The sequence below is a fragment of the Anser anser genome, assembly GCF_964211835.1.
Source record: "Anser anser genome assembly, chromosome: 16".
Lineage (NCBI taxonomy): Eukaryota > Metazoa > Chordata > Aves > Anseriformes > Anatidae > Anser > Anser anser.
Genome location: NC_139737.1, coordinates 10,588,604 through 10,602,862, shown reverse-complemented (window position 1 = coordinate 10,602,862; position 14,259 = coordinate 10,588,604). Strand labels below are relative to the sequence as shown.

Here is a 14,259-nt window from a genome sequence, read left to right as displayed (position 1 = left end):
AGTGAGTTAACTAGAGCATATGCAGGTTATTCACCAGTGCAACCGGGTACACAAGCAGATGATTGTTGGAGGCCCAGCTGGAAAGCTAACCCTGCATTCAGAAGTATGCATTTAAAAGTTTCCCTAAGGGAAAAAGCTTTAAACGTAATTGGCCAACTGCAGCAGCAAGTGCTGTAACAGACTTTTCTCATGTACAGTGTGCTCACCCATACAATATGCAGTGACTCATGGCAAATTAGATAGATATTTATAGCTGCATTTCTTTTAAGTCCTGCAGTGACAATACAAATGTGACCTCAACAAAAGCGAGAAGAAGCAGCATTCTCTACTACAAATGTGGGAGCATGAGGGGAAAAACTCTCTGCAAAGGAGTGAGCAATTACATAGTACCATTTGGAAACCATGAATCAACTCACACACTTCAAGACTGAGCGTTTAATTGAAGGAAGTGGTGGCATCACCGCCCCGGGGGTGTTCAAGGAAGGGTTGGACCTGGCGCTTAGGGACATGATTTAGTGGGTGACAGTGGTAGTAGGGGGATGGTTGGACCGGATGATGTGGAAGGCCTTTTCTAACCTTAATGATTCTACAAAGTGGTGATTCTACTACCACCAAGTAGGCAAGGATGGCAAAGATAACAGACACAAACAACTGATAAAATTTTTTTATTATTCACTTTTGAATTCTTTTACACTTTCCTGATTATTTTGTGTAAGGTGAAACTAGAACTGTTTAAAAGACATACACAAATCTAGTACATCAATAACCAGGTTTTTCTTTTTGCTATACTATTCTCACAACCACGTGTGTGCTAGGCAATATAACCGTCACAGAAGCAAACTTTAGGCAGAATACTGGTCAGTAAAAACAAAGCGAAAAGAGCTACCAGATATACAGACAGGCTCGGTTCCACATTCACTACTGCATTTATCAAGCGCCAAGTATTAACTGCACAATTTGTTCAGCTAGTAGAGGGGAGTTTTAAAATCAGTGCATGAAATTCTCTCTCCAGCAGACGGATGGACAGACAAACAGATGGATCCTATACCTAAGTGGAATGTGAAGGCAGGGGGATGATACCGCGAGACTGATAGGTGACTATTCCTAATCTTTTCCACTGCATTATTCACGCAACTCTTATTAGGTTTTATTTAATGGGACATGTCTGAAACGTAACTAGGTGAGGACATTGGGAGCTCAAATATTACAAGCATTGCAAATGTGTAAGGTCTGCATTCCAGTACAATAAGTGGGAAAACCTGAATATTTGAGCCAGATCTTCGTATTACCAAAAAAATGGCAGATGAGCTGAAGACCGCAAGAGCACTGGCAGCTCTCAAACATCCAAGACAGAAACCTGTCCTCTAGCAGACTCAGGTCTCGCCTACCATCCTGACATCACCCGCAATGAAAGGATGATGTATATGTAGGAATCCAAATTGTTTTAATGGAGTTTAAGCAGGTGAAAGGTTCGAGGATGAATAGAGTCCGATGGGAGAAAATTTCCATAAAGCAAACTTAAAGACGGCTCGGTGGACTACTTAAAAGGCTTTCAAGATAAAATCGAAATGGGAATACCATGGAGTTTTCAATTCACCCAAGAGTAAAGTAACGCTAAAGTGGCAGATCGCTTCATGGTATCATCCAAACTAATAAGGCCATTCAAAAAATTGAATCTTCTCCTATTGCAAGTCCATGGTAGCGAACCAAGAATTCTCACTACTGAAGAATATCTAAGGTATAATTAGGTACGTTATTGCTGTGGGAAGGGGCTTAGTCATGCATCTTGTATGGGCATGAAACCACTTTTAAAAGTCAAATCCCAGTTATCTGCCAGTGTAAAGAGTTTGGAAATCAAGCTGCTAACTCCCCCGTTACCCTCCTCCCCAAAACAAACCCAATCCCCAGAAAGACAGGATTGACAAAGTGAGCTTTTGACTGAAAGCGGTGCCTCAGACTTGGTTAAAAATGTCTACAAAGTGTGCCTGTTAAACTAACTCATAGCAGTGTGTTACTAACTGGAATGCCATACATTGGATTGTTTTCCTTCCATGCCCCAGTGTCACAATAGAATCTCTATAACTTTCTGTACAACTTTACAACAGAATTGTACTTCGACTATTTTGGTGCCAGATTATGCTTGCCATTGTTACATAATTGATGTCTACTTTTCTACCAATAGGAGTTTTGTAAAGTCAATTGCAATCACAAAACCCATAATCACAGTGTTCAGTTAAAAATATAAACACGGTAATCATAACTGTAAATGTTCATAATAGGAAAATTCGGAATGCCATTATAATAACCGACCTCCATTTTAAGTACACAAAACACCAACCAACCGTTTTTACCCCACAGACAGTTTTTGCTACGTTGAGGTTGTGAAAGTCGATGTACTATTCTTTTTGCTTGTCGCACAAAGGGATATATGTGTAGGATACAGGGTGACATTGAACATATAGTGAAGCGTGACAGCCATTAGTTCTCTCCCTCCCCAGCATCCCCTTCATCTCCCTGGTTTTCCGACGTCCATAGCTGTAAGAAAATACAAACATGTTTATGCTGAAAGCACACGGTTAATTACAACTGTCAGGAAAGGGAAGACAGTAATTAGCAGTAGCTGTGCAATTTTCTCAGCTTAAGAGTAACAGAGAATTGAACTTAACAGTAAAAATAAAAAATGAACTAGAAAATGGGTAAAGGATTAGAAGTAAAAAGCCAACAAAAGTCTGCAAGCTGAACACAATCTGACTTGAGAACAGACATACTGCACTGTGTGTTACAGAAAGGCTGAGTTTGTTACAGTAGTTAACAAGTGATCTCTGATCTAAACCAGCAAGTCTAACTGGTCTGGTTACAAAAAGCAGTGCAGTTAAGACGTGCAGTTAATGCTTCAGAAAAGGCAATTTTAATGGCACAGATCTCCGTAAAGCTTCAGATGCTGAGTCCTACTTAGTGGAGTCCAGCAGCCTAAAGAAGTAACAGCACAGAATGCAGCAGTTTGCCCTGTAATACTTACAGTGAGGTTGTCCCTAAGCAGCTGCATGATGAGAGTGCTGTCTTTGTAAGACTCTTCATTCAGCGTGTCCAGCTCTGCTATCGCCTCATCAAATGCCTAGAAACACACAAGAAACTTTTACTTTGCTCTGAACTCACTTCTGCTTACACAGATCTCATAAATTTGCCACAAAAACTTTGTGACAAAAGCTTCCAGTATTTTTCTTTTTCACCAAGGGAAGAAAAGTAAGCCAAAGTGAGCACAAGATCACTAGATGACCAGTGGAAAAAGCAAAGGGGCCAGATTAAGGCCACTCTACTGCCATGCCAATAGCAAGCACTGAAGAGGCAAGCACACACACTGCCATACTGAAGAATGATTCACACAGCTCACAGTCAGGTCTAAGATGAACACTTAACAGCAATACGTTCATTAAAGATGAAGGCCTCAGTGGTTTAAAGTGCCAGTAAAAGAGAAAGGTACCACCATTAAGTTGATGGACATTATACACGTAAATGGCAAACAAGGTAGTGGGTTTTTGTTTTGAGAGTGGAGTAGAATTCTTCGGTTTTGTTGTGTTTTGTATTTCTTTTCAAAACAGCACAAGGAATCGGGTACATTTTAATAGAGATTAATAACGCCACACTGCCCATCCGTTACACATGAAAGCACATGATGCAGGTCAGAGCTGAGAGCCATGAGTAAGCGTCCTCTCTCATTCAGGTTTCAAACAGATGTAAGCATATAAACTAAGAACAGGAATAGCAGCAGTATTTTGCAAAGCAAAACATCATGACTTGTCACAAAATATTGTTAATGTGCATATAAATAACACGAAGCCAGCTAACGCCATACTAAAGTTACTACCAGAAAACTTTCACAGATGTAAAAAACCTCCATTCAGAAGGTTCTAATCCTGTTTTAGGGAGAAGGCTAAAACCAAATGACAAGCTATCTGGCATCATACAAGTTCCATTTGGTCTCTGGAGAGAGAGGCGCAGGCAGTTGCACAGTGAGCTATGCTATAGTCATAACTCAAAAAGACAACACGTATTTGCAAAGTGTTCAAATTTAAAAAACTATTTCACTTTAAGAGTGTTTTCAAACTTGACACAAGAGCATTCTAAGAGAATTACATGGACATTGGAAGAGGTACTTGGTCTCCCCTTTCACTAGATCAACTGCCCTAGCAAATTGCCGTTGCTTAACTTAGCCGGACTAGCTTAGCCGTAACTAACTTACCTGAAAATACACTAAGATGACTATAGTTTAAAGGTAACAGCATTTTTAAAGGATTTCATATGAGAAAGCATAACAATTTGCAAAATACTACTGTAACCACGTAATTATCTTCTTAGCCCCCCCAAGAACTGGTAATATGAGGAGTCTGCTTACCGTCTTTGCCAGATTACAGGCTTTTTCAGGAGAATTGAGTATCTCATAATAGAAGACAGAGAAATTGAGAGCCAGACCAAGTCGAATGGGGTGCGTCGGCTGCATTTCTTTCTTGCTAATTTCAAATGCCTCCTGGTAAGCTTGCTGAGAGTTTGCTACCGTTGCTACAAAAAGCAATTGCAATCATATTCATGCACAGTACATCCACCATATTTCATGGGGGAAGCTATTACATTCTTTGTCTAGACTGCCATGCCACTAGATATTCATATAATTACAAACACGGAAGCTTCTTTCAATGATTTAAGAGGTAAAAGCCTACCACTTGCTGAACCATTAAGACAAATATTTGTTCAGATAAAGGTTTGAACTACAGAAGTTAAATTCTAATAAATCCAGACACCACCATATGGGGAAAAAGAGGTATCTAAACTACCAATTTAAACACTCTTGGAGAAGGAAACTTTTAGCAGGTAGGCCATGAATTCTGTATTTCAGGTTGAGGTTTCAGAATAAAGACAACAGTCCCTTCCCTGGCTAATGAGTAACAGTTTGACATCATTCTGGAGCTTATTAAGTTTGCAAGCTACTGACCAGATCAGACACTCACCAAGAATTCAGGATGTTGCTTTAACACTTCAGGATTAATTGACTTAGCACTCAGTAACCCGATGTCCCATATCTGAATGCAGAAAGCTTGCAAATAACCAAGACTTGTGAGCTAAATTCATAGTTTAAATGAGAGATGATAGCAACAAAGCCTTTTCCATGAGAAACAACACATTCTCTTCCTCCATACTCTAGGAAAAGGATTTTACAGTGTGAAATGTGCTTAGAAATCTGCCACTGAGGTTGTGGCTGCAAACAGAATCTGACTGGCTTGATGAACATCTGTCAATCACTTCTATTAATTTCAATGAAGTCTGTTTCTCTAAAAGTGACTCGCACTGCACTCATCTTCAATACTATTGAAGAAAGAAATATTTCATGTTAGGAGAAAAGGACTCAAGTATTTTTCACACTTTATTCTGCCCAGCCCCCAAGAGAATGAGAAATTTCACCTCCACCTACTTTGCTTATTGTCCCCAGACGCCACCTCTGAGAGGTATCTGTAGTAATCGCCTTTCATTTTCAAATAGAAGACCTTGCTTTCTGGCTGCGTGGCGTTGACAATAAGGTATTTATCCAGGAGTTCCTGAGAAAGGAAACACTTTGTTTTCCCCAAGTCATACAAATAATGTCTGGAACAGCCTTCATTACAACGGTAAACATGAACTGTTAAAACATTAACAATGACTTATGCATACTCATGTATTAGTCATATTGATGTTCCCTAAACTCAGGGAAAAAAAACAACTACTTGTATCCTAGTCCCTGGAAAGCAGAAAACTTGCTACACTGGGGCTGTTGACAATTCACTCCTGCAGAACCTAATGGTTATCAGAGCTTAAGACTGCAAATATTTCCTTGAAATACACTGAAGCAAACCTACATCTATAGGCAAGCTAACAAAGGGCAGCAGCTCGACATCAGCACAGATCTAGACTCTTTTCCTGCCACGAACTTGAATTCTATACAGAGCAGTGAAACTATCCGTAACAAACTGATTCTATCTGCAGCTCCGGCTGAAAAGCTGAATAGTGGCACAGTCAGCACATGTACCTTCAGAAAGAGAGGCAAAGGCTGAGAGTACTGACAGCAACTGTTCCTAAGAGCATATCTTTAGCAAGATGAGCAGCAATAAAAAGGATCCCTCTTATCTAAGTAGGGGGAACAGCAAAACTAACTTGGGGGAAAAATATAGACCTTATGCTTCCACCAAAGAGGTAGTACACAAGCTTCACAATGTCTGCATTCATCGACAAAAGAAATTACAGAAACAGTAGGCTGTTTAGCAGGACTTATGCTAGTGCCCCAGCAGGTCTAAGTTTGTTTTCATGGTGATCACTAGCCAGCAGTTCAGGGTCTCCAGCGTTGCCTTGTCTACATCCTTATATTTTAAAAAAAGTGTTCTTTTGTAACAAGAACAAATGAATTCCTTAAACTAGACAATTTTGGACCTAGAACTGGACTCAAATGGATAGATATGCAAAAATATTTCCCTGCTACAGTGCTGCAGTATCTACAACCTGAATAAGATTCTTTAAGCCTCTCTGAAGAACGCTGCAGTACTAGTTACTGTTATTTTTTGCTGTTTGATTATTACCAGAACATCATTGCAGATATCCTGCAATTCAGCCTCAATTTTCTCACGATATTCTCTTCCCATCTGCTGTTTCTTCTCATTCCTCTCTGTTTTCTGTTCAATGCTGGAAATCACACGCCAGGACGAGCGACGGGCACCGACCACATTCTTGTAGGCAACTGAGAGTAGATTTCTTTCTTCGTTGGACAGTTCATGCCCCTGCTCGGTGACAGCCTTCATAGCAGCAGCCATGTCATCGTAACGCTCGGCCTGTTCGGCCAGTTTGGCTTTCTGTACCAACTCACTTTTATCCATGACTGTCCTGTAATTAGTGGGGAATAAAAACAGAAAACTATTTCATGGTCTACACAGTGGAAGTTAACATTGATGGGTGAAGCACAACTCACAGGTGGTAACAGGTGGGAAGGTTATCAACTGGAATAAATATGAAGGTTTTGAAAAAAAAAAAACTCTTTTGACAATAATTTACACAATTTAGAAATTATACATAATCACAACCCTGAAGACTCATAAGCATTATTCTTCACAGTGCAGAAAAATCCATGTCATCATTAGTCTAAGCACAGCAACATGTTCCCCATGTAAATCTCTCCCTATTCCCATACAGGCCATAGCTCAGCCAGGGAGACAATTCATGTTCTAATGCAGAAACCAGCAGGGCTGTTTTGGTTTTCTTTCTTTCCTTTTTTTTTTTTTTTTACCTGCATTACTCTTCAACAGCAACTGTTCAAGAGTATTGAAGTACTGGGCAGATCCTCCCCACATCAACGCTTGTCTGCACACTGCAGGAGCTATTTCTGTGGGGTTAAGTAAGCCATACCCAGTACAGGGGCACCTATGGAAAACAGATTTATACTGTCCTGCTACATTTTTTTTATACATGCTTCAGCATATATTTAATAGACAATTCTACACACCTAGAGTGGCTGCAGTCTTTGGTTTCGAAGAGCTTTTGAATAACACTGACATTCACAAAGACTCAATGGGATGTGGCCCACATGAGAGTCACTACTGCAAAACCAATTGCTTGTATGGAAACAACTTGTTTATCGTCTCTGATAACACAGTTTAGCATATGAAGCCAAGAAAAACACATCGCATGGCCACAATGCCGCTGAAGAACTTGAGCAATGAAAAATGAAGTTGCTAAAGAATGTGTCTGGGAGGCAGACTGAATGTTGCTTGCTTCTACAGGACAACACCAACATTAATCAACTTGGAATATACCGTTGTTAGTTCAGTGGCCATCACCTAGGCCCAGGTTCATGGGAAAACTTAAATCTCCTCGCTTTCATCAAAAAAAAAAGTGGATACCTCAATACCTCAAACTCTCAGGTGTCCCAGATTCATCAGTAAAATTTCTCCAGGTAGGCAGATCTACATTTTCAGACAGACCCAGAACTGTCGTTCTTGTTAGTACCGAGCAATAATGTTCCTCTCTTACTCCCTGAAGTCCAATCAGGACTCTCACTGTCTAGATCAGAAGCTTTCAGCCTGAGACCTAAACAGCCTAAAAACAACTCTAAAAGAACAAGAAAAGCTAAATGAGAACAGTAAGTTTACATTTAGCTTTCATATGCTTCTGTTAATTAGGCAAGAGCCTACAGCTCTGTTTGAAACAACAACACACTGGTGCATATATACGTACATAAAAAACTAGAGAAATCAGCAGACATTTACCATTGAGAGAACCCACTACATTTGTAACTGGTGCATCTATCCAACCTTGTCAACCACTCCCTAAACTCAGCACTAAATTTAGATTATGTCCGTAACGTGGGAAGTAATGGCATTTACTTACCCACCAACACAGCATACCTGAAGAATGCTCTTCATATCACAAGAGCCAACTTTAAGTAACAGGTCGCCTAAACAAAACAGTTCCAAAACAGTTCTAATTTCCTCACCGTCTGCACAGCTTATTAGAAGCAGTTCTACTGCAATCTTCTTCTCTTCCTCTCGGGGAAAGTGATTATTTTGTAGAAGCAGCCTGTTTGTTGAAGCCCAGAGACAAGTAACTCCAACAGTTTACATTTTGCCATTGGAAGGTCAGTATCATCTTTGATCTGCATTTTGCCAATACTGTTCTAATGCCTACTCCAGTTATCCATGCAGAATTCTGTTTACAAACAGCATACAGTTTAGTTTTGAAATGGTGTAGGGTTTGTTTTATCAACCTCGCTGACATATTTATCCATGGATGCGAGTCAGTTCATGGCAGTCAATGGGTTCGTATAAGGACATGTTAAGGAAACCAGACAGAACTGCAAGGACAAAGAGCTAGTGGATAAAAGAGCTCCAAAAACCAGCTTAACATATCATCAGCTGTACAGCCAAAACACCAGCACAAAGCATTAGAATGTTGTTTCTCAAACAAGAAATTTATGCACATCTTAAATGCAACTCAAACTGATTACTGAAGATGGAGCTCCTCAGAACTTCACTGTCTGACAAATTAAGACTTCACTATGCAGGGGCTTGTACTGTTTATCTTAATATCTAGTTAGTAGTTTTGCCATGAAACTAGAAGGTACTATTCCAAAAAATGGATTTGACAGAATGTAAATACAACAAGGAAAACATTGCCCACCCCAAAATGTCTGCAACCCGACAGTAAGCCTACCTTTATTTCACTCACAAAGCGCTGCATAAAGGAACACTGTTAAAACCTTCATTTTATTCTCCATTGCTTACCTTGTTAGAAGGCTGGAGAAGAGCTTTGCAGAGCTATGCTGGCTTGAGCTCCGAAAGAGGGAAGTGTTTGCCAGAAGGAAAAAAAGATACAAGGAAAGGAGTGATGTTTGAAAAGGCAAAGAAGCAACTATCAGTTATAACTGGTCCCTCCCATAAAGGAGATGAAAGCCACGCTCTAACAATGGATCAGTGTGCCACAGTCTGAAACAAGCAAAGCCTAGAGCTAAAAATAGTCCTAGGCCACAAACAGAAGCCATCTAACAAAGGTTACCTGCAGCTAGGAGCAAAACACACAAAGGTGACAAACAGAAGGCCGACAGGAACAATCTGTTCTAGCACTACTGAAGCCATGCCGTGTTGGCAAGGGGGAAAGAGGGGAGATGGAGAAGGAGCAAGGACGTGCAGACCACAGCCACGGAGGAGTCCCAGAAGTTGCCCGTTCTAAGCAGAAGATTCTCAGATGTGTTAATACATGTAAAATTCATAAGGCTGCCCTCTTCAGAATCTATCAAACCACAACTTAGTGGCCTTCCACAAAGCAGTGGCTGGACACTATTTACAGTAAGGAATGCCAACCACTAGCCTGCAGCCCACAGTACCAGCAGCCAGAAATTCGGAGCACTGTAGTTCCCCACACTCTAAATAGGAGATAAAAAAATAAATCTCTCCCCAATACAGCCTAAAGTCTTCCAACCCCTATTACAAGGGCATAATTGCATGTATACAGATACAAAAAGATTACAACTGTTTACTTCCCACCTCCAAAAAAAAGGCTGCGTAGGTGAGATCTGATACAATCATACGACAAAGGTGGAGGTCAGAGCCTGTCAAACATTAGTTTATGACTGCCTGGCTACTTTCAGAAGAAGCTGCAAAAAGGAGAAGGTGTGACCAACTGGAAATGGCACCTAGAGGCTGTACGCACCCAGAGCTCTCAAGAGAGGATGGATGCACGGAACTGGAGGTCTACATCTCAGCAACAGCTGAGGAGCAAAACACATAGGTAGTGTTCTTCAGGAGACTGCGAGTGCTTGAGGACAGCTTCTTGCTACCCGGCAGTTACTACATCTGCTCCACAGCCTTTATTGTTTCCAGGCTCAATGAACTGTTTAGGACGAAGCCGAAACAGCTCAGAAGTAACCGTGTTTAAAGTCTGTAGAAACCAGATAAAAACCGACAGTGAAAAAAATCTGGCTTATATAACATATTGAACTGACAGGACAATACTAATAAGCCTACGGTGGCCTGAAGTCTGCTGCTCTCCATGACCTATTCTTCTGATGCTAATTAAGTTATTGATTTCTGCGTATTGTTCTTTTCTTTATAGCAAGCATTAGAAGCTGTCAAACAAACGCTTCCACTTCGTTAAAAACCTGGTGAGAAAGCAGTGCAATTACTAGCTTGACATATCAGTCGCTAATGAGCCAAGTAGAGACGCAGGTTAACAGGCTGCTTCACTACGAAAAAGGGACGTAAAACCAGATTTGGTGAAGCGTGACACAATCAATTCTCAGTCACCATCTTTGCAGATCCATTCAAATTCTACCATGAGAAGTAGAAGTTTGGTACAAAATTTGTAGTGCAATCCCAACAACATGTGAACACGCCTTAGAGATTTCTGGATGGGCAATTCAGTCCAAAATTAAGCATTCATGTGAGGAAAATGGTGTCTCAAAGTACAGTTCGATAATTACCAAGACTAAATGCTTTGGAGACAGCATTTCTGAAACAAATGGCAAATCCTTCTCCACGCTTCAGGTACACACATGCTGACACTGGAGCTACAACGCTGGCAGAACTGCGTGACATTGATGATATTCGCTGTCCAGTAGGCATCACTCCCGATAAATATTCCTTACAGGAAAGGAATGGGCTCCTTAATGGACTGCAAGGAACCTTCCTTTCTTTAGCTTGGCATCGGGCATTTCACTTCATCAGCTTTGTCGCTCTACTCCAGTTCCTCCCAAGGTAACCACGTCACTGATCACAAAACGAACCTGTCTGTTCTATCTGACCACCGAAGTCCTTTACAACTATCACAAGCTTGGGTACAACAAGTTCAGTAAAATATACCGCTAACTTGATGAGGGGGAAAAAAAGTGACTTCCCAGTTCTGACACTCACTGACCTTGTGCAGCACGTAACTTCAGCCTCCTCTGCATCTACTGATTCACCACACGCCCTGGCCTTCAGTGCAAGTCTTTACACAAACATGAAGATAAAATTAACATTCAATAAAGCCACGCCTCCACTTGCTCTGGTTACCTTCTACCATCATTAATTGTTGTTTCCTAAAACTGACCAACACCATTTTGGAAAAATTACACGCAAGGCTTTCAATCCCCGTAGACAACTGCAGATTTTCCATCAGAGGTAACAAGATCATGTAGGGGCACCGATATTGTACGGACAAATTAAATTTAGTGGCAGTATTCCTGCTCTTCTTAATGCCTTCTAAATGAGGAACTTCAGGCTGACAAGCACTGCACTGGCACTTGGTACAGGAAAGCTGCAGGTGGAGACAGGCACACAGTTCCAAAGTACAACATCCTCACACGGTAACACCTTTTTGTTCCAACCAGCGTAATTGTTTTTGACTAGAGTCCAGGTGGAAATAGTGAGTTACCCCAAAAAAATCTTCCCCCAGGCACAAAATTCATGCCAAACTAATGCATACGTATCACAGGTAAATCACTTCTGTTAGCAATAAACTGAGAATATTTATATTGGAGGGTGGGGCAAAAAGTGTGGCCATGGAAAAGACACTACCAGAAGGCCTGGTCTCGCTGGGATGCATCCGATACCAGGCGGATCGGAGTACTAGCTTTTTACCTCGTTATTCAAATAATTATTTTCTTAACTCCTCCTCATCTGCTTTTATTCACATACAGCACAAAAAGCTGCATACTGGCAGAGGGCTGCTTACAGAAAAAAAAGACTCAACATCAAAATAGCAGAGATCAGAACATGCGGTACTGACATAATGAGGTTGAGAAAACTGCACTAGGCCCATCTGTGCAACGAGTCTACCACTTCACTGGTACCGATTCGATAAACAAAGTATTACATTGATATTAAAGGACTGCAGAAAAAGAGCCAATGAAAGAGGTATTGTTTCTTTTTTCTCTTCTAGATCAGTTTACATCTCCCTATTACTTTAAAACAAAAGCAAACTTCTGACTAAGGTCCTGCAGTAGCACATGTGTGAAAACAAGCGTTCCAACCGCTGATGGTGCAAAACCTCCCAAAGGTTCTCAAATTCATTTTTTAATGTAGGGGTTTATTTTTTTACAATGCTGCACAACATGCAGTTTGTTTTTCTACTACCATAAAAGTTGTTTTAACTGTTAACACAGAATTTAAGCAATCAATTTATACTGTAATGGTTGCATTAGACATATTTTTGCTCCCATGTATTAACAGAGTGACTGTATCCCCCTGAAATGTGCTCATCCCAATTAACATCCAGTTATACATACCTTAAATAAAGCCTAGGGTTGTTAGCTCTGGGTTACTGCCCAGCCTTCTAATACGTTGGGAGTGGCTTGAAGCAGCCGTCTTTCCCTTTGCAGTCCTCCCTAAACTCATCTCTATTCCCAAATGGACACGAGGAGTTAAAATTGGAAAATATCGTTATTTAGTTTCCTTCTAAAGCATTCTGTAATCACCTCTGTTCGTACGTGAGCGAGCTCACACGACCTGCCATAGAAACAGCACCACCCCGGGGGGGCTGAATGGGCCTGATGGGTGGGTCGCTCCCGATTTTGGGAAAACCGCGAGAAGGGCCCCGCGGCGGAGCCTGGGCAGGCTTCAGTAAGGCAGGAGCCGTCGGGAGGAGGAAGACGGCTCGGAATCGTTCCTCGGTGGAGGCCGGCTCCCTCCCCTCACCGCAGCACGGCAGAGCCGAGCCGAGCACTCCAACGCCCGGCGGGAGAGGGCGCAGGGCAGGCCGGGGCTGGGGCTCCACACAGGTGTGCGCGGCCGGCCTCGCCCCGCGGGCGGCTCAGGCGGGCGGGGCCGGGCCGGGCCGTGCCGGCCGCTGGGGAGGAGGAGGCGGCGGCGGCCGCCCCGCCCGGGCCCCGCAGCGGCAGGGGCGGCAGGGGCACACCGTTACACGCCCCCCCCCCACCGCTGCGGGGCACGGCCCGATGGAGGGGGGGGGGGGGGGGGGGGCGCACAAAAAGCGGCCCGGAGCCGCCCCGCACCCCCCGGGGCCCTCCCGCCGCGGCCTGCAGCGGCCTCTCCCGCCCGGCCCCGGCCTCCCGCGGGCCCGCAGCGGCGTTGCTCGCCCCGAGGGGCGCTGCGGGGGGCGGAGCGGGGGGCGCCCGGGGAGCCTCACCTGGCGGGGGCGGCGGCACCGCGGCCTGGATCCCGGCGGGCGAAGCGGCGGGAGCGCACGCACGCACACACACACACACCCTGCGGCGCTGCGGGCCCGCTTCCGGCCCCGAGGCCACGCCCCTTCCGGCGCCGGGGGGCGGGAGTTGCGGGGAGAGCCGCCTCCCCATTGGGCAGCCGCCGCCGGGCGCCAGCCGGCTCTCGGTTGCTATAGCAACAGGGGGGGATGGTGGGGAGGGGAGGGGCTGTTGGCGCGCGCCCGCGCGCGGGGAGGGGAGCGGAGGGGGGGGCGCGTGCTCGTGCGCGTGCCCGCGGGGTGGCGGCGGCGCGCAGAGGGGGGTGGGGGCGGGGCGCCCGCCCTGAGGGAGCGGGGTGGGAAATGGCGGGCGTTGGGGGCGGTGGGCCGGCGGGATCCGGGTGGCCTCCTCGGTGCTGGCCTCCCCGCGGTTCAGACTGCACGGTTTCAGTCACCAACAAAACCAAAACCCCACCAAAACCCAAGAAAATAAACAAGATCCTTATCTGCTGGCTGAGTGTTGTGCAATTAGGGTGTTTTGTGTAATGAGTGGCATTTACTGAGGGGTGGAGAGGGGGCGTTTTGGGGGGCCTGAGGGAAAGCCTAGCTTGG

At 43.9% G+C, this 14,259-nt stretch overlaps 1 protein-coding gene across 1 annotated transcript; it reads right to left on the bottom strand.

Moving 5' to 3' along the window:
• Positions 1 to 649: 649 nt before the first annotated feature.
• YWHAB (tyrosine 3-monooxygenase/tryptophan 5-monooxygenase activation protein beta) lies at positions 650 to 13,762 on the bottom strand. Its single transcript, XM_083801509.1, has 6 exons — positions 13,633 to 13,762; positions 6,600 to 6,900; positions 5,465 to 5,588; positions 4,394 to 4,557; positions 3,020 to 3,115; positions 650 to 2,535 (listed from the first exon to the last, which is right to left on the bottom strand). Exons 2-6 carry the CDS (start codon positions 6,891 to 6,893, stop codon positions 2,479 to 2,481), a joined length of 735 nt encoding a protein of 244 aa, XP_083657635.1. The 5' UTR covers positions 6,894 to 6,900; positions 13,633 to 13,762; the 3' UTR covers positions 650 to 2,478.
• Between the last annotated feature and the right edge of the window lie 497 nt (positions 13,763 to 14,259).